At 46.4% G+C, this 21,431-nt stretch overlaps 3 protein-coding genes across 8 annotated transcripts; 1 reads left to right on the forward strand and 2 right to left on the reverse strand.

Moving 5' to 3' along the window:
• Positions 1-520: 520 nt before the first annotated feature.
• Positions 521-10,474, reverse strand: CMC4 (C-X9-C motif containing 4). 2 transcript variants are annotated; one of them, XM_032996070.2, is made up of 3 exons: positions 10,435-10,474; positions 5,360-5,427; positions 521-1,996 (listed from the first exon to the last, which is right to left on the reverse strand). In XM_032996070.2, the coding sequence occupies exons 2-3, from the start codon at positions 5,415-5,417 to the stop codon at positions 1,827-1,829; spliced, it is 228 nt and encodes a 75-aa protein (XP_032851961.1). In that variant the 5' UTR covers positions 5,418-5,427; positions 10,435-10,474; the 3' UTR covers positions 521-1,826. The 2 variants fall into 2 exon arrangements, with proteins under 2 accessions (XP_032851961.1, XP_032851959.1); XM_032996068.1 differs by lacking the exon at positions 10,435-10,474 and adding an exon at positions 6,659-6,700.
• MTCP1 (mature T cell proliferation 1) lies at positions 1,890-10,973 on the reverse strand. 5 transcript variants are annotated; one of them, XR_006166931.1, is made up of 7 exons: positions 10,941-10,973; positions 10,555-10,610; positions 7,136-8,076; positions 6,864-7,034; positions 6,659-6,710; positions 5,360-5,427; positions 1,890-1,996 (listed from the first exon to the last, which is right to left on the reverse strand). XR_006166931.1 is itself a non-coding variant. In XM_042807143.1 (5 exons), the coding sequence occupies exons 2-4, from the start codon at positions 7,241-7,243 to the stop codon at positions 6,663-6,665; spliced, it is 327 nt and encodes a 108-aa protein (XP_042663077.1). In that variant the 5' UTR covers positions 7,244-8,121; positions 10,435-10,519; the 3' UTR covers positions 5,359-5,427; positions 6,659-6,662. The 5 variants fall into 5 exon arrangements, 1 of the variants encoding a protein (XP_042663077.1); XR_006166930.1 differs by having other exon boundaries at positions 7,136-8,121; XR_004407578.2 differs by lacking the exons at positions 10,555-10,610; positions 10,941-10,973 and adding an exon at positions 10,435-10,536.
• A 414-nt stretch (positions 10,974-11,387) lies between these two features.
• Positions 11,388-17,123, forward strand: BRCC3 (BRCA1/BRCA2-containing complex subunit 3). Its single transcript, XM_032996154.2, has 8 exons — positions 11,388-11,513; positions 11,862-11,981; positions 12,592-12,679; positions 13,368-13,456; positions 14,067-14,122; positions 14,717-14,848; positions 15,410-15,453; positions 16,375-17,123. The coding sequence occupies exons 1-8, from the start codon at positions 11,409-11,411 to the stop codon at positions 16,524-16,526; spliced, it is 786 nt and encodes a 261-aa protein (XP_032852045.2). The 5' UTR covers positions 11,388-11,408; the 3' UTR covers positions 16,527-17,123.
• Positions 17,124-21,431: the final 4,308 nt, after the last annotated feature.

The following is a 21,431-nucleotide window of genomic DNA, read 5'->3' on the forward strand; positions in this document are numbered from 1 at the left end:
CCTCTGGGGTAGGAGGTGATTCTGCTGTCAGCCTGGCTTCAGAGCCTCCCTGCTGAGCAAGTTTGCTCTGCCCGAGTAGAAATGGGCATGGAGATGGGGCTTTTCTTTTTAATAGGTGCAACAGAAATGTAAATATTTTTTTTTTTTATCTGTTAGAGATTTTCCACTGTTTCTGCCCAGATAGGAAAAAAGGGACAAATGAGCTACTCATCAAGTGGTTGAGCCGCTTCACAACATTGTCATCACTTTTCCCTACTTCTCAAGAATACTAAACCCCCTGTTTTGTCTTAAGGTGTTTTTTTTTTTTGGGGGGGGGGGGGGGGGGCGGGGAGATAAAGAGGGTGGGAGGGAAAGGCTGGCCCTGAATTATTCTGATCTTCAGCCCCAGTTATAAAAATGTCAAGCAGCTTCTATTTAAACATGATGATATTACATGTAGCTCTGGACTGTGAATGGCAGCCAAGCTGCCCGGCTTGCAGCTATGTCGTATTCTCAACAACCAACCAAACTGAGACTCCAATTTGTTCCAGTCGTTTATTTTGTGTCATGGTATTTCAGAGCAGTGAATACAGATGGTTTGCTCTTCTAGGCTTCAATACACTCAACTATTGTGCCTAGGCTACAGTGGTCTGTTTATAGAAGCTGTATTTCATAAGTTGTACTTGATCACAGCACAGAAGTCCTTTACGGCTAGATCTAATGACGGAGTTAGGGGCCTAGTGGGTTCAAAGTCTGATACTCGGGTGCCAAGGCCCTGTAATGGACTTGGCACCCACTGAGGTGCCTGGACTGCTGCTACAGGGGACAGAGACGTAGGAAGCTCTGAAGGGTGATGCAGGAACCTGTCTACTGAGCTCTTCTTACAGGTCACAGGGAATTCTGCTGCATGGGTGAGAGCTTCTGAAAAGCCATCTCTGGGGTCCAGACACAGCCGGCTTGTGAGTGAGTCTGGAATGCTGTGTTGAAAGCAAGTGCCTACAACTGCTTGTTCAGTAAGCAGCACCTAAATCAGTTCTTGGATCTAGCCCAGGGCTTTGTGACAGGCCTCTGGGTACCAGCAGGTTGAACTACGCTGGGTTCATAACATATTGCTTAAAGGTCTTCAATTATACATAAATTTATAAATTTTATATCAACAGTCAGATCGTTCAAATTAATATTGCTTTTTAAAAAACAAAACTATTCCTGTAGCAATCCCTGAAACAATGTTCCTGTAACATCTTTGTCATGCAAATAGCAGCGTGTAGGCAATTCAAATATAAAGTAACCAAAATTCTGTCCAGTGGGAAAGTGAGGCACTTAGGCAAAGTGACTTGTAGTCACTCGTGATCTATGCAAGACCTAGGAACAATCCCCAGACCTGATTCCCATTCTTGAGCTTGAACCACTGGACAGGCAAATGTTGTCTGGAACATGATGACCTTTGCTGTGTCAAGATGGGCTTGTTTCATGTGTCATGCTTAAACTCACTCACTCTTCTGAGCTAATTTCCCGTACCTCTCACTCCAGAAGCCAGAATAACTCGGTTCCAGTTCTCCATTTTGAGAGCAAGGATGGATTAGAGTAAGGTAAGCATTCTAAAAACATCAAGTTGACTTTTCACAGACACAGGTGCAATGCAAAGACAATGTAGATGATGTTTTGGTACAGAAAATAAAGTCTGTTAACCAGGCCATCTATTGGTACTGCGTTATACTTTTTGGTGTGCCGGACGGTGTGTTCTAGGAGCAATCTGGCTTTTCTGAAAGTCTAAAGAAGGCTTGAAAAAACACACACAAGCTCTGCAGGTGAGTCCGTGCTCCGGCACCTGCTGGAGCTGCATTGTGTTACTGAGGTGGTGGGGGAATTCCTTCTGAAGTTGCCTTAAACTTTTCTCTCTCCCTTTCTTCTTTCTCAAACCCTGAACAACAGATGGATCTGCCCTTGGGGTACCGGGCGCAGCACTTCCTCATCTCCTGAAGCACAGTTTCACACTTAGACTCCATGTAGTTGTTCACTGGAAAATAAGAAGGAGACACTGAGTATGCAGAGGGGAACAGGTTTTGCCCCCAGAGGGGACACGTCTAGCCCTTCCCTTCAGCTGCTGGGCAGCCTGTTTCTCTGAAAACCAAGACCTGCTTACAAGCACTGCATCACTTTCTCTGCTCTACAAAAATCTCTCTTTAGTTTCAGCTATTTAAAGCCATGCAAAAGCAGCCTTGCTGTTGTGGATGGGAACATCTTCAGTCCCCCATTTTTGTAGCTGTCACATCTCCCTACAGTAAGAATGAGGTTTCTCTTATTGCTGCCCTTCAACCCTTCCTTTCTTTAGCCTGTGTGCTTTTAAGCTGGCTCTTGTCATTCATTGTCCTCAACCCAGCTACCATGTCACTATAAGGTTCACAGCTGAGTGAAACTGTAAGAGAATCCAAAGAGGACTTGGTATAAGCAGGGGCATGTGCGTCCTTCAGCACTGCAGCATCTGTAAAAAGAAGGGGCGAGGAACATGCCTGCCCCCCCTCCTTCTGGAGGCTGTTGTGGCCAGGCTGTGGCTTTGCAGCGTAAGGGAAGCAGGCAGCACACGAGCAGGAATGCTTAGCCAGATGCCAGCGGCTGGATGCAACTGCACAGAGCCAGTGACATGACCACCTTCCACTGAAAGGTGCCAGCTCTAGCTCAGGAGGTCCCTTAACCCCACGGCTGTTACTTGACCTCCACTCGCTTTCCTTCCTAGGTTTCTCCTCTTTGACACTCCTCTTGTCCCAGAGCTGGGACACGGGGCTAAATGAGCTCCTAGTCTGGCCTGGGATGGCTGGGCTCACGCCTTTGTGCACGGCACAGCTACGCCCACCTCTGTACTTTCTCCCTATTGCCTTTGTTTCAGGCTTGGAGAGATTTCACTGCACTGGCAGGTTCAGGCACTGCAGGACACAGATGATTTGTCCAGCATCCTTTCAGCCCTAGTGCTTTGCTGGCTGCCACTGTCGGCTGAGGTGGCAAAGCCCACAGTGCTTTGCAGGGCTGGCCACCTGGCTCTTGGAGAGAAGCCCTGGGGGTATGTGAGCAGACTGAGTCTGTGGCTTGAATTAATAACTACCTGTGTGTCTGCATAGAAGCATGGGGGGTGTGCAGAGCTACCCGCTCAGTCTTGGATGAGCTACGCAAAAACTACACAGCTGCACTCACTCCCCCCACCTGCCACTGATTCTTAAGAGACTAAAAGAAGCAACAGCAACCCAATGCTGAACAAACGCAGCACCCACTGGATAGCCCAGAAGGCAGCAGTGAACGCCTCCCAGTTAACGAGCAAGCCAGCCCGCTCTGATCACTGGACTAAGAATTCCCTAGCTGGGTTGGTGTGTGACCTGTAACACAAGCACGGAGATCATCCCTGAGGAAAAAAGGTTGTGTGATGTTACTGCTTTGTGCAAACTGGCAGCCTAGGAGGCAGGGCAGGCCCTTGGAGAGGACAGCTAATCTCTCTGCCATAACCTGCCAATGAGTGCTCCAAGGCTCACCTCACTGTTTCTTTGCCTGTGCAGGTTTGTTTCTAAAACTATGGCTAGATACAGGCTGCTACATACACCCTGCTATCTGTCAGGGATGCATTTCTGAAAAGCACAACGGTTAGTCATATAATGGTCAGCAAAACACAAGAGATTTACAGTGAGCATTTAGTCTCACAGAGGAAGCAGGCAAGCTCTTTTGCAACAATGATCCACTCCAAAACCAGCTTTTGAAAAGCCAGCATCTCCCAAAGGTCCTGCTTCTGTCCTCCATCCTCCACACTGTGTATGCTGTCTCTGCATATTTGTCAGTTAAGGCTCCATATACATCCTCTACTGCATTAATTCTTACAGGGAAAATTTGCTTTGCCGTCTGTCAACTCAGCTGCTTCATCTGTGCAACTCAGACAACTCCACAGCATGATAATACATGAACAACAACAGCACTCCAAAATGATAGCTAGAGAAGCAGTGGACAGTGGAGCGTGCATGTAGCAAAAAGTTTCTTTGCTAACACAGATCTAATCTGTACACAAACCTACACAGGTAAAACACTTGAAGTAACTTCCATGAATGTTATAAAAAGAACATTATCACAGATGGGACCAAAACAGGGTCAAACATTCGCTTTTAAGTGCAATCACTATGAGGAGAGAAGGCAGCCCTTCATGGGAGAATGCTCTCAAGACAGTAAAAGGTAATATATAGACAAATGTCAGGGCTGTGTAGAGGGGGTTGTTTGAGCCCTTGCTCTGAGCTGAACATGGCTTCCAAAAAACAATCTTGGGAAAGACAGACATCTACCAATAACCAGCTGTTGTTTCTCCCTACTTTTTCCCAGATGCTTTTCCTCCTGTGCTCCTCCCCAATCCCCGGGGTTTGTGTTACCTGCACAGATTGCAATCACCGTTTGCTGCAGCCTGCAAAGCCATCCCTCTACTTCCCCAGCAGGACCCCTTCCTCCCTCCCTGCTATATTTTAGCTAACCTGCTCGTAGTCTGCAAAGACATTAAAGGCAGGAAGGGTTGCTGTGGAACCAGCCTGGCTAATTTTAGCTGTGGTGTTGCTACCCTCCTGCTTTGTCGTCCCTGGGATAACACCACGAGCTATTCTCACGTGAAGCTCAGAGCATCCTGGCTAAGGGCTCCACCAGGTGAGTTAGGAAGAACTCTTTCCCATATGACTGAGCTGCCTTGGCACAGAGGAATGTTTTCTCTTATTCATTTCATAAGGCAAATCCTTTTCCAAGCAACCAAAATTTTTAAAAAATATTGTCCCCTGCAAGTAACAAGCCTGCTCTCCCCAACTCAGGCTCCCAAAACACATCACATCATCTACCTCACCCCTACAAATATTTAGCTAAGCTAATACAAAACAGCTTTTAATGGTCTCCAGAGAGATACCATCTCATACCTTGAGGATAGTTCACATATATTTAATCCGTTCATGACATTTATCTGTCTGACCTGCTCTTAAAATACCCCTGAAGCTAGAAGCTCTGCAGTCTTCTCATACAATCCACCCACTACCTCGCTACCCACTCCATAAGAGAGCTTATTATAATGTCTAGCTCTTCCCACCTACAGCTGAGTTCCAAGACTACATATGGGATCTCACTACCAGCATGGAGAACACTCTGAAATAAGCACATTACTGTTACAAATGCTCTGTTTTATACTAACGGTGTCTCATTATTTAAAATCAAGCACAAGGGAATTCTGTTGAAACCAGACATGATAATTTTGTTCACTTTGCAACCAGGTGATGCTAATGTGCTTGCTTGCTTTCTTCTCAAGGTGAAAGGAGAACAGGGTTAAAAGAATTAATTTCCACCAAAAATCAAGACACCAAAAAGACAAAATGACACCTGGTACCTTGCAAGCATTTCTGTATTTCACAGGCTTGTTTCTGGCAGGGATCCTTCTGGGACATGTTCAGAGAACTAAAATGATAGGAAAATGTTACTGTAGAAACAATGTGTTTTTCAGGGGGTGGGGAGGGGCAAGACACTGTCTTAAAGCCAAGGCTTTAAAGAGCTCCCAATTTCCCTCTCTGTCACAGACAGTTCTAAAAACATCTATTGCTGCCTGCAGATGCCTGCCAACATACACAAGAATTCTCTGTGTCTGGCTAAAGGATGATAATGTGAACAATGAATACCGGAAGTTTTATGTTGCTAGGCTTAAAAGGCCTTTTTTTTTTTTTCCCCTGGTCAAAATGTGTCTTTTTCCACTTGGATGCACAAAGATTCCAGCAACGATTCAAATTAACATGGCTGACTAATTTTTAACAGTTCTGTACCTCTAGAGCTTATACTAAAATACGTATTTGTGTAAAAGCCCTCTCTGTGAGCTCTACACAACCAAGGATTTGGTGTCAGCAATTGCAGCTGGAAGAGGCATTTAAAAAAACAACGAAACAAATCAACTTAGTTGTGTATGTCCTATAAAGACAACAAGGAGGCCTTTTTTTGTTACTGTTCCAGGAGAAAGTCTCTTGGAAATCTGGGCTGCCACCCTGCCAAAAAAAAATAGACTGGAGGAGAGCTCCATCTTGTTCAAATCCCTAGAAAGTGGGATTTCAATTTGACTTTCTGCAGCTGTGACACCTATAACTGTGACACCTGTAACTGTGATCTTCCACGAGAGAGCGAAAGACAAGCAAAAACTGGTGGTACTAGTAGTTGGATGGGAGACCTCTATAGGAAAGCACCGCTGTTACTGAAAGCGGTGGTGGGACTTCAGCTCCCTCTGAGCCACCATTCAGCTCCTGCCTCTGCCTGGAGCTAGGGAGGTGCTGCCTTTCACATATTTGTTAACTCACCAGCCCACAGTACTTTTCAATATCACTAGGGCATTATTTCCAGCATCCTGGCCAAACTCCACTTGGGGCAATTACATTCTGCCTACCTAGAACTCCCCCTGATGTTTCACTTGGACACAATACTCCTCTTCACTGCCTGTCCTAAACTCTTGTGTCATGTTGCTGTGTGTTGTTTAACTGCTTCCACCTCAGAGGTGGCTGCATTTCAGTGGAGAGAGAATCATTTATTGTACAAAATATACAATGACATCTTCCTAGAGCCACTGCTCCTGAAAGACAAAAATTCATATTAAAGAATGACTGGGAATAAACAGAGCACAGTACAAAGCAGGGGTAATGTCTACACATACCAGATTAATCACCAGGCACGAGTTTAAGCAGCAGTTCTTCAACACCACCAAGCTGTAAGCGACAAGGAAAAGTTCAATACGTCTACAGTTACTGTGGCTGAGCTAATGGACTTCAACAAAATAACAGTCCTTTGCCGTCCGTCAAGGATCTCAAATGACTTCACAAACAGGCATGACTATGGTCTATTGTTGCCACCATCCTTACCATGAGATGGTGCTCTATCTCCCAAACGCGAGAGTTACTATCCCTGTACTGCTCACCCTGGGACAGCTGCCACATATGAGGCAGCCGGGATGGGGGGAGCTGGCTGGGTCGCAGCGCCTCACCCAGGGGAACCTGAACTCTTTGGATCCGAGCCCTCAGCATACCTTCCTCCTGGGGGAAAGTAACAAAAAGAGCAGGCAGTTACTGGCAATGCAGTAGAGGCACCTGCAACAGCAAAGCTACAATCACTGGGAAGCTCAAAGGACACTTGCCTCTTCCGCAGCCACAAGCCACGTTTTGCGGTGCTCATCGCAGTAAACACCTACGCGTCGCACCCACAGTCGGACAGGAGGAGCCCCAGCGTGCCCTCCTTCTGCCATTCCCTCAGTCACTTCAGGATGCTCCCGTTAGGTGGACGGCATCAACCCGCAGGATGCACGCATGGTCTCTTTAGCTCTGAATACATTCACGGAGAAAGCTCTCAGACCTGAAAGGCACCTCTGGGTGGCGTCTGACTTATTGTATGAGATGCTATGTGCTGAAATGTCCCTAAAAGTCAGCTTGGGAAACTAAGGTGGTGCCTAAGTGAACAGAAATTTCATGACAAGTTGTACACTGGGACATGCGTGCTGTATGGTGTTTGTAAGGCATTCTGGGGCAAAAGGTGCTATTGGTACAAAGTTAAACCCTGTGAATATTGGCTTTACTTATTCCACTAACAGTCCTATTAACAGTCTTTGTGCAAAATAGGGAAAAAAAAAAGGAAAAAGAAAGAAGTGATTTACACAGGAGTTCCGTGGCTAATGATGGTCTAAATCCCAAAACCAAAACTTGTGACAAGAGGTGAAATTAGCTTAACGAGAACGAAGATCACTCTGGAGACAATGCATGACACTCCGTATGCACGACTCTCATATTTGGAACTTGCAGAGCTGTCATTGTGAAGGGTCCTTCGTCTCATCTCTCAAGAGGATGGCAGCATTGTCCATTCATATACAAGCTTCTTGTGAACAGCTCTCGTGACTTTGCGTAGTTCGGCTTTTAGATGGTTACTGAGAGCCACCGATACCAGCAGGGGCAAAGGAATTTTGGACATTGAGGTGGTTCTTCCTACAGGAATTTTTGTTTAACAGCAAGTTTATCTGTATACCAGTTAGATCAAGCTGAGCCATTAGCAAATGAAGGTCAGGGGAAATGATTCTCTCTTTGAACCCTAGAAGAGGTAATCAAAATGGTACAGACAGTCTTCATTCTTTATCTAGGTTAAAGTAGAACAGAATTAAGCTGTAATACATATAACATCCTCCTGCTATGAAGCAGATGCAATATTCCTATCCCAGTGAAACACAGTGGTCTTCCGAAAACTTGTAAAGTTATAAGGCATATTTCAGACAGGAGCAAGAAAATCTGGGTACAAAATAAAGTAGGGAGAGTCAGGGAGAGAAAAAAAATGTTATACATTGGGGTACATATATAACAGGAAATAACACTTCCATGTTGCCTTTTATATCTTATATCAGTGTTTCTCTACCTTTTTGAATCAAAGGATCACTTAGCCTTTTTGAAAACAAAACACCAACCACGGATCAGCCTGAACAGCACTGTCACAGTATTTCAATTTCTAACAAAGAAAACTTCAAATGTTGTTTTATTATTTCTTTTTCTCCCATTCTGTTTGTTTCCTTGCTTGATGTGTGGGAATGTGTATGCGCATTATAAAAAGCACCACTGTTCTGAAGACCATCCTGTGATGTAGTACAGCCATTACAAGAAATGTCCCAACAGCAGGATCACTGGCATTTAGAGGAATGTGACAGCAGACTGACAAGCCTCACAAGGCCTTCAAGAACAAACTAAGGAGGTTAAAAGGACATTTCTGTAAGTCCTTTTCATTCTGCTTTAGCCTAAGTCACTTCACAAATTTAAGCCCACGTGTGGAAATCACTTTGCTCAACAGTGAAATGCAGCAATCGCCACTGCTCGTTTTCAGTCAGCTGAATGTAATCACCCAGGTTGGAATTCGGCCAGGATACTCTCCTACTCTGCAATAAACTGCCAAAAGCTCCGTCATGACCAAAAATGCTCAAGAACTTGCTTTTATTCTATTCAAAGCTGGACTTTCTACAGTTCATCATCCCCAGAACCAGAAGATTCAAGACTGACTTCAGTATCGGAAAAATATCACTCGGTAAGTGAACACTATTTCCTACAGCGAGTCTCCTGGAAGGTCTCCTATCCAAATACGAACCTGGTTCAGTCTTGCTGAACTACAGGTAGAAGGACTAAAGCACAACATGTATGTTTGTGTTTATTGTGTATGAACATGGTAGTAATGATAGGTACAGGACCGACAGAACAAGGTCTCATGCAGAGGACACTGTGCAGAATGGGCAGCGGTTGACATGTGTTTTCACCCTTTGCTCCACTAATTTGTCCCAAACTTCCCCCGAACTCCACAGCTCTGAGTTCAGCTGCCAAAGTTCAAAGGCCCAGTCTGGCCTCTCTTTTCAACAGTCTTTAAGACTGTTATGAAGGTGCCCAGTTACAGCCACGAATAAAATCTTGAGGTCAGGCAAAACCGTCAATTGGGTTTGAAGACAGGTCTGTCTTTAGTACTCAAGCATACAAAAGAAACAGGAGATTTGAAAAATCATGCGCTTAGACATTTCACCTGAAACTTTAAGAAGGGAAAAACATATACAATTCATATTTTTGCAGATTTTATCAGATAGCAATAAAAAAAGCCTGAAGGAAGACATGGGTGAAAGGAGAAGTGAGCTTACCGACATTTAAAACAAGTCGTAAAACCTGTTTCTTATATTGCTTGCTTCATAATATATTAAAAACCCCACCACATCCAACAAAAACCCAATCCGCTTAAATGTGCAGGACTGCAGCGTCATCCTTTGACACAGATTTTAATGTTCCCATCAACATAATTGCAGAAGTCAGCACTGTTTAAGGCATTGATTTGGAAAGATTTAAAGCCCAATCCCCACGGACAGGAACAAGACTTGCAGGTATTCTGTCTGTCTCAGCATCAGGCCTTAGAAGTTTAATGCTGTTCTGGGACCTGGGTGGATTTCTGAGCCGTAAAATATATGAATATATGTGAAAATGGCCAGGAGGAGGATTGTATCTTGTGGTGAAGACAATTTATTTGCTTTTAAATTGGGTACATTAAAATATTTTATGAAAACAGTGAAAGAAATTGATCCAGCTGCCGCTTGGACCATCCCCAGAGCTGGAGCTCAGCATGCTGAACAAACTCCACCCTTTATTACCTTCTATTTTAAAAGGGGAGTGGGTCAGATTGTTAGAAGAGTTCAGATGCCATTTAGGCACCAAGGAAAAAAAGTGACACTGAGGCTCAGCGAATCGGGCACAGCGTTGTGCTAACATGGCTACAGAGCTTCTGGACCGAGGCTGGCCAGCCTGGCCTCCTGCCCTGCGTGCGCAGCCTTCAGGGAGCTAAAAGGGAGCTGAGCTTTCCTGAAAAACCCAGCCTGCGTCTTGCAACAAGTCAGGGATCAGATGAGCTGTCTGCTGATGTAAGAGCATGTTGACTCACTCTAAAGGTTCTTCTTGGGGGTTTGGACTCTACTCTGCCTGGAGCACTCGCCTCGAGCAAGCACCTCCGTGACTCCACTCTCCGCTCTGCCCAACATACTGAGGGGTAGCAGATGCTCACCGACCAGCCAGGGCTGTCCAGCAGCTTGGGGAGGGAAGGTCTAGCTTTGGTAGGATCTAAAGAAACAAGAAGACAAAAAGAGATGGACGTGGTGTGGGGGAGAGCCCCGGGGAGGAAGGGGGAGGCCAAGGAAAGGGGTGCGGGAGCCGGGCCTAGCGAAGGGCTGGCCGAGGAGGGGGTGCGTGGGGCGGGGTGGGGTGGGGCGGGGGCGGAGGGGGGGGGAAGGCCCGGCGGCCGCGGGAAGAGGGCGCAGCGCGTCTCCATAGCAACCGCCTCCCACCCGGGCCGGGCCCGCGGGGCTCGGCGGCCGCCCCCCGGCAGAAAACGGCACCAAGCGGAGCGGGAGGCGCCGGGCCGGGCCCCGCGGGCCGCCCGCCGTCACCTACCTGCAGCCCCGCGCCAGGTGACAGCCAGCGCCGTGTGCACCGAGTAAAGCCTTCCCCTGCCCTCCCCCCTGACCCCGCAGGCTCCCCCCGCCTGCTCGCGGGCCCCAATGGCCGGCGCGCAGCGGAGCCCCGCCCCGAGCCCAGTCGGGCCGCGCCGCCCCAGTCCCGTTCCCCCCCCCCACCCCCCCCCCCCCCCCCCGCTCCGCCGCCCGCACCGCACCGCCCCGTCCCGTCCCCCCCGCGCCGCGCCGCGGGCAGAGGCAGCGGCGCGGAACCCCGGGGCTGCCGCTCGCGTGGGCGACACGGCGCTTCCGCTGCGGAGCACCGCTCGCCTCCCCGGAAGCGGCGCCGCAGCTTGGCCGCGCCGATTGGCCGGAGGGGCGAGCGAGCTCCGCTGGGATTGGCCCTGCTGCCGAGCGTGGGAGGGGCAAGGGGGGTGGTGGGGGAAGGCGGGCGGGCGGCGGCAAGATGGCGGTGCAGGCGGTGCACCTGGAGGCTGATGCTTTTCTCGTGTGCCTCAACCACGCGCTGAGTACCGAAAAGGAGGAAGTGATGGGGCTCTGCATCGGCGAGGTACCGGCGCCGGGCGCGGCTGCCCTGGGGGCACAATGGGGGCGGCGGTCGGCCCACTCTCACCTTGCGAGGGGGGCCGGGCCGGGAGCGTTGTGCGGGGCTCTGCCGGGTCGGTTCCGCGGCGGAGCTGTGCCCCTGAGCCTCAGGCCTCCGCTCCTGGCCAGCGCCGACCCGTAGTTCCAGCTGCTGTGAAAGTCGAAGCTTAGTCAGGAAAGCTTCCCGTCTGCACGCCTGGCTGTGCGCTGTTGCGTACATTTTCCCTACTGAAGGTAGAGGAGCCGGCCTTTTCTTTGAGGGTGGTTGTTCCTTTAGCAGAGGAGTGATCGATTTTTCCTTCTGTGTCACTAGGTTGACACCAGCCGAATTGTTCATATCCATTCTGTGATCATCCTGCGCCGCTCTGATAAGAGAAAAGATCGTGTGGAAATTTCACCAGAGCAGCTTTCAGCTGCTTCTACTGAGGCAGAGATATCCTTTAGTAGATACAGCAGCAAACCAAGTGGTTTACCTCAGACCTCTTTTTATGTGCTGTGTTTTAGATTTGCTCTAGTTAGCTTGAAGTTGTCTGTTGCTTCCCTCCTACAATTGTTGGGTTTGGAGGGCTGTGCTGGCAGTTGCTGCTCCTTGAAGTCTTTGCAGTGGAATTGTGTTAGAACTGTTTTCTATAATTCCTTTCTGTATGGTCATGAGTAAAACTGAAGTATGTTTTTGGGGGTGGGTAGCATTCCAGCAGGGAGACTTAGTAGAAGATGAAAGGTTGACAAGTCTCTGTTTCTGAGCATGGTGCAGTGGAGAGCCTTTTCCGCACGTACACTCAAGGATGCTGTTTTGTACAGCTTGCTGCCATGTTGCTTACTGCCACATGCAAACGAAATCCAGTTTGCTTCTGCACCAGTGGCATCCTGCTGGTGCTGGGGAAGAGGCTTCCATCAGCTTCCTGCTGTGCGTCTTGTCACCCTTGAAAGGGATCTGGAACTCTGTTGACTGATGAGAAGTTCTTTTAAAACTCTGCTGTTTTTCCTTGTAAAAAAGACTTCCATTTGCTCTGTTGGTTTCAAAAACACCTTGACTCACGCACAGGTTGGCTGAAATGACGGGACGTCCCATGAGAGTTGTGGGCTGGTATCACTCTCATCCTCATATCACTGTCTGGCCATCACATGTCGGTAAGAGCAGTCTTGGTCTAGGTTCTCTATGAAAACTCACAGCTGGTGAATCATATTACTCAATTTACTGGATTTTCAGAGCTGCACATTCAAACAGTCAAAGTTTGGTTTCTCAGATGTCCTCTGGTAGGACAAGATTGTCTGGATGGGCTTCAGGAACTTCGGCCAGTACAGCCCCATTCCTGTCTGTATGCTCCAGGTGCTCAAACTGCATATGACTCAGTAGTCACGGAGCAGCTACTGCTAGTACTACTGTTCTTCCAGACAGGAGAACTAGACCAAGGGTGTGGGGAATAACAAAAAGAGCTGTGGGAATCATAGGCCTGGTGTAATGATTTTTGACATTTGTGAGTGTTAATGCAAAAATGAAAACTCTTTTGAAAGTGTATGAGTATCTTATACATGTTGGACATTATGGTCATATAGTGATCTATGGTACCAGGGTGATGATAAGATCTTTTCTTATTTTGTTAACTCCTCTTATATTTTTAAGATTAGATATTTAATTCCATCTTAAATTGGATCAATTTATTTATTTTTTTTTAACTTAGACATCTGGAGTAAGGACTTCAAAATAAAGTTCGTGGCATTTGTTACCAAATTCTAGGTCACCCTTCAAAAGAAGGCAAATCGTTTTTCACTCCTTCAGGTGACCAGTGCAGATCTCATTCTCTTTATTTGTCTTCAGATGTCCGCACACAAGCTATGTATCAGATGATGGACCAAGGTTTTGTGGGGCTTATCTTTTCCTGCTTCATTGAAGACAAAAACACAAAGGTAGGCATCTTAAAAATGGCAATAAACCCTCCAAGTACTCAAGAGAAACAACAGCCCCAGAGCAAAGCTGAAATCCTTGGATGCAGCGTGCAAGAAGGGCTCAGCTCTACTTGGAGCACTGTCAAATCATGGCTAGAATAGTGATGTTTGGGTCGTAATCCCAGTGACAAAATAACAAGTTATTAATTACTTTGTGCTGAGCCACAGCCTGGCTCTTCAGCCAGCAGACCTGGGCTGGTACTGGGGTACTGGGATTTCATCAGATGGCTGCAGCGTGTGAGTGCCTTTCAGCTGTTCAGTCCAGCAGACACAGCTTATTGAACCTCTGTCCCTCTGGCCGCTTTAGGAGATGCTGCTATAGTGTGAGATAAGCTGACAGTGGTGTGTCTTGTCTAGGCTTTCCAAGTAGCTGTTTAAGATTTTTTTTTATAGTTAATGGGTCTGTCAATATCTACATGTAAACAGTTCCAGGATACCAATCAAAGCAGAAAACGTATGCCTTTAGAATGGGTTAAAATGCTATTTAAAAGCACATTCTGCTTCCTAAAGGAATGTGTGGTTTTAGATGATTTTTTGCTCTTGGAATCTGACTTTCTGCTGTCTCTCTTAGACAGGCAGGATTCTCTACACCTGTTTCCAGTCCATTCAGGCCCAGAAGAGCTCAGAGTGAGTACAGCAGAAGAATAATATGTCCAGCATCAGATTGTATTTCTTCTTGACTCTCCTTTCCACACTGTCTCAAATAAGTGTCTTCTAGGCTCATCATTGGTAGCAAATACTGTATAGAGATGCCTGAGCAAGGACTCCTGCTAAAACAGGCTGACTGAAGAGAATCTAAAGATTAGCACAGATTAATTTAGCCTAGATAATTTAGTAGTTTAAGATTTGGTGTAGGACACTGTAGTCCGGATATGAATTTGTGCTGTAATCTGTTGTGTAGAAGGCCCACCCTTTTGCTTTCAACTCTAGAGGTTGAGGCTGTAAGATTGTATGGTGTAGAGACCCCACCAACCACACACACACTGTGTGTCATATTGTCAGTACTGGCCAGCTAGTTGCTTTAGCATTTTATTATTAAAATTTAAGACACGTGTGGCTACAAAAGGCTTCCATTTGCCTATTAACTCAGATGTGTTCCTAAAAGTAAATCTGCAGCAGTGCGGTGCAGTGGACAGACTATTGCAGGTTTGTAGAAGTCCATTTTTTTTTTTTCCCCCCTCTCTACTGCTTTGAAGTTAATTGTATCTGATGCCCTTTTAGATATGAAAGGATTGAAATTCCTATTCATGTCGTCCCCCATGAAACCATTGGGAAAGTGTGTCTGGAATCAGCTGTAGAGCTGCCCAAGATCCTTTGCCAAGAAGAGCAAGATGCCTACAGGAGAATTCACAGGTAACACTGGGACTGTACCTTTCTTCAAGACTGTCTTGGCTAGCATGTTCTACTGCTGCTGTACTTAAAGTACCATAACCTTAGCAGGGGTATAGAAAATAAGAAGCATCAGTAGTTCATGTGCCTATGTAGGAGAACCGATTGAATACCTTCACAGTAAAGAGTTCAAGTTCTCTCCACCTTGCACACAAGCTAAATGTAACTGCTCCTTTGCTGCAAGAAAAAAAGAGCTAGAGCGTGTTTGAGCTAATGGTGGCGCTTAGTGATGTGTCTGTGTGTGACAACAATTAGTGTTTAACCAGGGTAAGGGTGCTGAGAAGTAGTCTGAAAAATGATATTAAATATCTGCTTTTGTTTTTTTCCTGCCTCTGGTGCTCAACACTGATATCTATGCTGTAAGCTCTTCGTTACCCGTGTCATACAGGACTCCAACAAGCGAAGAGGTTTTGATATATCTGCAGCATCAGTGACTTGTAGATAGCTGGTTCTATAGCCTGGGTTTGCCTAACATGCAATTCACTGCTGTCTTGTCACTAACCTGCATTCTGTTCATTGTCTTAGCCTCACCCATCTAGACTCCGTAACCAAGATTCATAATGGCTCAGGTAAGGATTCCTTTTCTGCATGCGAGAATTCAGGATGCTGTTCCCAGAGTCAAAACAGTAGAGTCTTGAGCAGCGGTTGGTTTGGCTCTGACTTTGGGGGACAGTAGACCACAGCCGTGTAACAGTCTTCCCCTTGCCATGAAAGGCACTCGTAAATAACTATAAAAGCACAAACTTTTGTCTTTGCCATACAGTTCATTTCTAATCACAATGTATAACATTACCAGAGAATTCCCTGAGACTTATCTTGTTACGTAAAGTCTAGTGGAGGAACAGAATTGTAACTAAACACTTTAAAGGAAAACATCAAGGCCTCTAAAATAACTTAATCCTGGGGTTTATGAATGCTGTCATATCCTTTGACCTTTGTACTTTTGGTTAAAATTACGATAGACTTTGGGTTTGTTTGGGATTTTTTTTGCTGTTAGAACAGAAAAACATGGGGATTTTTGGATTTGGTGAGTCTTAAAGTAGTGTCTGACTGATCTATACGCATGCTTGCATCTCCTGGCACTTCCTGTATGTTACGTGCATATGACGTCTTTGCTTTTGCCAGTGCGGATGAATCCTAATCCTGCTTCTGTTCCAGAATAAATACCCCGTTGTCCATTCTCACCTGTTCAATAAATGAGGCATTCTTTGCTTCTGAATTTAGAAATTAATTAGCATCAATGATGAATTATATGCAGATTTCCAGATTTATTTTGTAGGTCTGTCAAACCTCCCTTGGGTATCTAAAGGTCAAATTGAAATACCTTGTTGCCCTGTTTAGCAAGTGGCTGATTCTGACTTTCCTGTGGGGATGTCCGGTTGCCTTGGCTGGGATGTTGGAGGGTTTCCTTGGCTGTCTCTAATGCTCTTGGCTTTGGGGTTGTTGTAGCACGCTGAGTCTTTTGTGTGATATATTCTTGCTCTTTCCAGTGTTCACAAAGAACCTCTGCAGCCAGATGTCTGCCATCAGTGGGCCACTCCTTCAGTGGCTGGAGGACAGACTAGAGCAGAATAAACAGCGGGTGCAGGAGCTGCAGCACGAGAAAGAGCAGCTCCTGGAGGAACTAGCTGCTTTAGAGTGAAGGAGGATATGCAGACCCTTCAGAAAAGAGACAAAAAAAACTCTACAAGACCTACTCCTGGCTGAAGAGGGGCCCTACATTGCCTTACAGTGAAGATACTAGCTGTGCCTCTTCTCTTGCCCCATGCAGCAAAGAGCATTTCAACAGGATAAGGGCTTCATCTGCCCCAGCTTCATGGAAAGCAGTGGTATCTCTCCAGGTGCTGCATGATGCACTAGAATTGTAGCTCAGTGGTGGGATTAAGGAGCATCCGAAGAGACTTCAGTTCTGGAGGGCACACACCTAGGGAACATGTTGTTTCTCCCTCCCCTATATTTTGATGGAAGTCTTACTGCTTTACATGTATTCCAGGAGCCTAGAACAGGAGATTTGGAGGGGAAAAGTGAAACCCTGCAGTAATATCCGATGCTGCCAACTTCTGTCCTCTTTTAGTAGCTTCAGTTACTGTGATCTTGTATCTAGTAATGTTCTGGATTACTGGTTATGCACCCAGGCAGGTAAGAGGTGGGAGGGAAGCTTGGGAAGAGACCTGGAAGATCTCGTGACATAGCATCTGTGTTCAGCATACTTCAAACCAAATAAATAATCCCAAAGTCAGAGCTGTTTGGAGTAGAAATGAGATGGATGCTACAAAGTGCCAGTGTCTGCATTTTTTAGACAGAGTCTGTATTCTCTTAATTCATGTAATGCTGTTGCATGCCCAGTGCTGAGGTCCTCACAAAATGGACTGTTTCTGCTGGCTCAGTGGGAGTATGGTTCCTTCCCAGAGAGGAAAAAGGCTAAGATGATAAGTGATAGGCATGCAAGTGTGTCATTCTTACATGCTGAACTCAATTGCAGAAATTTCACTGGTTTTAAATGGAATGAATACCTGTTGTTGAAGTAATCCTTTAAATGTCCTTCCTGTTGCATTTCATAGTATCCTTCATCGTGTACGTAGTCATCTGCATTCTGTTATGTGAAGCTCGTCTCATGTGAGCAAAGGAACCAACAGCACAGTTAAAACTTGTGTTTCAGGTCCTTGGTTCTAACCTAAATCGTTACATGCTCAAGTAGATGAAAATGAGCTGCCTGCATTACTGCAGTGAAGGTTGTGATTTTTCTGACAACTCATTAGCTTGACTGTTGCTCTGGGAGAATGAAAGTAACAGAGCTGAGAAAGAGGCATTCCCTTTCCAGTGCACAGCCAATATTGATTTGCCGATGTAAATGGCGGTCAGACCTGGAAGCCCCTTAGCCAGCTTGTTTTGATCACTTTGTTGACCTTTCTGCCCAAGCACCGGAGCGGCCGCGAACAAGGGGGGCAGCGGGACTCCGCTCCGTGTTGCGCATGCGTCGCGCCGCCGGCCGCAGCGCCCCGCTATGGCCAGTGGGGCAGCAGAGCGAAGGGTGCCACATTGCGCATGCGTGCACTCGGCGGCATCCTTGCACTCGGCAGCGGCGCGGGTGGCCGGTAGGGGGAGATAGTGCGCCAAAGCAAGTTGTCACTGCGCACGCGGCCGGTTGCGGCACGGCGCTCTGGGCACGTGATCGACGGGCGCACGCGCCGCCTCACGCCCATGGGGGGAGCCGTCCATGCTGTGCTGACGTCACTGCCGGCAGCCCCGCCCCGCCCCGGCCGGTGTGACGTTCGGCCACCCGCGCCCGGCGACCCCCCCCCCCCCCCTCCTGCGCCGGCACCGGGGGCTTCCTCAGCGGTGGCCGCGCCCGGTGCGGCGGCTCTGCCGCGGCTTTTCCCGCTGGAGCCGGCGGGCCGCGCGCGTGAACCCGAACCGCTTCCTTGGCCTCGCTTGGCTCGGCCTCCCGCCCGGCCCGGGCCCGCAGGCGAGCGGTCTCGGTGGCGTTTCGGTAACCGGGCAGGGCCCGGCGCGGGGCTGGTGGCTGCGTCCGCACCGCGGCAGAGAGAGGCAGCTCCGCGGGGCCCTCGGGAGCGGCCCGGGGAGCCCGGTGGGGTGTGGGGCTGCCCGGTCGCGGGCGGGGCCTCTGCACTGGCGGTGACGGGTTTCTGTGGGAGCAGCGCTTTGTTTCTGCTCCTCATGTCGTGCAGGGAGCTTTGCTGGGAAGGCTCAAACCAAACGCTTCCAGGGAACTTTTCATACAGCCCTGCCTGGGTTTACATTGTCTTACTTTCTTATGGCACCCCTGGAGCGTGGCTCTCCTTTATTGTCAAATACTTGATTGGCGACTCAGTAAGTAGCCATCATTTTCCACGAACTCTGAATTCTCTGTTTTATTTTTTCTAGGTATAAGAATCTGCAAGTGACCCTGAGGTTCAGTGGGTTCAGTGGCGTGCTGGTGTCCTCTCCCTCCTCCCCCACCTTCCCCTCAATATTTAGAGTGGAGGTGGTGTTAAGATACCCAAGAAGATAAATTACTTATGGTCCACTGAAAACTATGCAATTTGGAAAAGGTGGGTTTTCTTTAATGGACACACAGTTCTCAATAGCTGTTTTTCTGTGTACTTTACAATGTAACCTGCTTGCTTTCAGAAACTTCCTGTTCTATCTGGAGGGACTGATGTTGTGATTCCCTTATAGGCAGGGAATCCATGGTGAGTAGAAAGCAGAGAGCAGGAAGCTCAGAGTCATCAGGGTTGCATGCAGCATGTGAAGTATGGGTGTCAGGACAGTGAAAGATACCTCTCAGTCTGGAGTTTAGCAGAAGATAACGGGAAAGATTGCCACCATTGCATGATGATTTGAGATCTGTCAGTTTAGTGGTAACCTGAAGAGTAACGATTTTTTTTGAGGTGAGGGATATGGGATAAGTTATATCTCATGACAAAAGTTTGGATGTATTTACAAAATATGTTGCATTTTGTTGTTGTTTTATTTCTGTGAAGAAAATAAGAGTCAGGAAAAGCAAAAGAGAACACTGAAGGGCTATGGGAAATCTCAGCCATGCTGCAGGACACAGCATGGGCTTTAGGCATGTCCTTGGGGAAGGAGAAATGCATTGCTCCTGGTGGGATAACAGGCACTATTAATTACCAACTTTAAGTGCCAGAAGTGTTGTAAAAGCAGAAGGAACTATAGATGTCTGGCACTCTGGCCCAGCAGATCATGGAGCACATGTAAAGCTTTAAAAAACAAAACAAATAAACAAAAACTCAAGAACAACAGAACACACCAAGCAGTTAACCTAAAGCAAACTATTTAGGCTTCACTGACAGAATCGGGTAGCTTTGTGTAATGAGAAGTTATTCCATTGATCACAGTTAAAGCTTTGGAAAAGTGGTCTGAAAGTATAATAGCCTAATTGGTCTCAAGATTCTTTTTGCTTTGTTTTGCAGGGTCATCCTGCAAAGGAGGACACTTGAAGAGAAGCAGCTGGATGTAGTAATACAGTAGTTCATTTCAGTCATTTTCTTTGAGGCAAGCATCTAAGTATAGGAGACGTATCAAAAAGGTAATACATTTAAACCAGCAGGAAATGAGTTACGTGCTGGCATTCTTCTAGGCAGTTAAGCCTTGAAAGAAAGGTGGGTGAAGTGTTTCTATATGAAAGTTTGAGAGGGAGTACTGAGCAAAAGAACACCAGAAGCTGCTTGGAGCTGTGGTAGAACCGAGTTTGTTCACTGATTCAAACTTTTTATTATTCTCTTACAAATATGAATGAAAACAAACCAAAGAATGATGACATTTGTCTGAAAAACAGAGGCTATTTGGGGATCTCTTTTGATAAATGAGGGGAAAAAATATGAAAATAAGGGTGCGGAGGGTAGTAGTTTTCCAGGAAAATTAACACAGAAATGTGTAGTTTTCATCCATTACTCAGAGCTTCAACACAGATGACTGTACTTGTGTTTGGCTGAATTAAATGAAGTTTGTATCACCGATGAGACTATTTAATGATGTTTGTTAAGTGGAATTAAGTAGTTTAAGTGAATCTTAAAGCATTGGAAATGCAATTTCAATCTGTCTGCTTAATTGGAATAGCAAACTAACAGAATTGAGATGCTGCAGACCTCTTAGAGAAATCCTATGTAAGAAATCATCTCTTCTAACTTCATGCATGCAGTGTCTATCCTGTGATAGAAGTTTGTGTGCATTGGGAACAGGAAAAAAAAAAAAAGCAACAAATCCTTCTAGAGCTCTGTTTCCATTCAGAAAATTAGTCTTTTAAATAGTTGTCCATACAAATTACCATTTTGACTGTAGCTAGAAAAAATGGGTATTTCCAATATTTTTCTTCCCTCCTCATCATCAGAACTACTGTGATCTACTAGATTCAGTTACTGTTACACAGTCACCGAGACAAAATTGTCCTGACAAACATATAAAACAGTGCCAAATAAAGGAGGGCAAAGAACAAAGAATTAGACAGTGGGAATAAGTAGGAAAACTCAAATATTGCAAGAAACCAAAGATCTTTAGTGGGTCACAAATAAGTAGCTATCACTGGTCTTTCAGTTTTTACTGGTTTCTGGGAAGAAAAGGAAGTTAGAGTAAGGTTAGTGAGAGGAAAGGCTGAAGAGCACAGTAGTAGGAATTTTTAAGGAGTGGATTTAGGACTAGGACAAGCTCTGGTGCTTCTTATTTTGTCCCTTTAAATATGTTAGGTGATTTTTAATGCTACACTAAAATATTAGAGTTAGGAAGATCAGGGGCTTGGGAGGTCTTTTCACTGCATGATCTTGCTAAGCTCAGGAAAATATGATGGAAGCTGATGTCAGCTATAGGGAATATTTCAGGCTTAGTTCTTAGGAAGGTATGGGTTAGTGCATTAGCTTTGTGACTTACGTTATAAGTAATGTTACAGCTGGAGTTGGGATTGAGGAACTGGAAAGAGCAGCTGGATGAACAGATTAGTGCAGAATGTTTCAAAATTTGAACAATTCAGATAACAGTAAACAAAACAAGTCAAAATAATATTGTTTTTTTTTTTTTTATCTTGGAATGGCTG

The sequence above is a fragment of the Tyto alba genome, unplaced genomic scaffold (genome assembly GCF_018691265.1).
Source record: "Tyto alba isolate M040663 unplaced genomic scaffold, T.alba_DEE_v4.0 Super-Scaffold_5, whole genome shotgun sequence".
Lineage (NCBI taxonomy): Eukaryota > Metazoa > Chordata > Aves > Strigiformes > Tytonidae > Tyto > Tyto alba.

Bases quoted from the DNA above. Each gene is read 5' to 3' on its own strand.
- CMC4 (XM_032996070.2), bottom strand. From the start codon at position 5,417: ATGTCCCAGAAGGATCCCTGCCAGAAACAAGCCTGTGAAATACAGAAA. The intron at 1,997-5,359 runs GTACCAGGTGTC...CTTATTTTCCAG, and splicing joins AATACAGAAATGCTTGCAAG to TGAACAACTACATGGAGTCT.
- MTCP1 (XM_042807143.1), bottom strand. From the start codon at position 7,243: ATGGCAGAAGGAGGGCACGCTGGGGCTCCTCCTGTCCGACTGTGGGTG. The intron at 7,035-7,135 runs GCAAGTGTCCTT...ACTTTCCCCCAG, and splicing joins GGCTTGTGGCTGCGGAAGAG to GAGGAAGGTATGCTGAGGGC. The intron at 6,711-6,863 runs GTAAGGATGGTG...TGTCGCTTACAG, and splicing joins AGATAGAGCACCATCTCATG to CTTGGTGGTGTTGAAGAACT.
- BRCC3 (XM_032996154.2), top strand. From the start codon at position 11,409: ATGGCGGTGCAGGCGGTGCACCTGGAGGCTGATGCTTTTCTCGTGTGC. The intron at 13,457-14,066 runs GTAGGCATCTTA...TGTCTCTCTTAG, and splicing joins TTGAAGACAAAAACACAAAG to ACAGGCAGGATTCTCTACAC. The intron at 14,849-15,409 runs GTAACACTGGGA...TCATTGTCTTAG, and splicing joins GCCTACAGGAGAATTCACAG to CCTCACCCATCTAGACTCCG.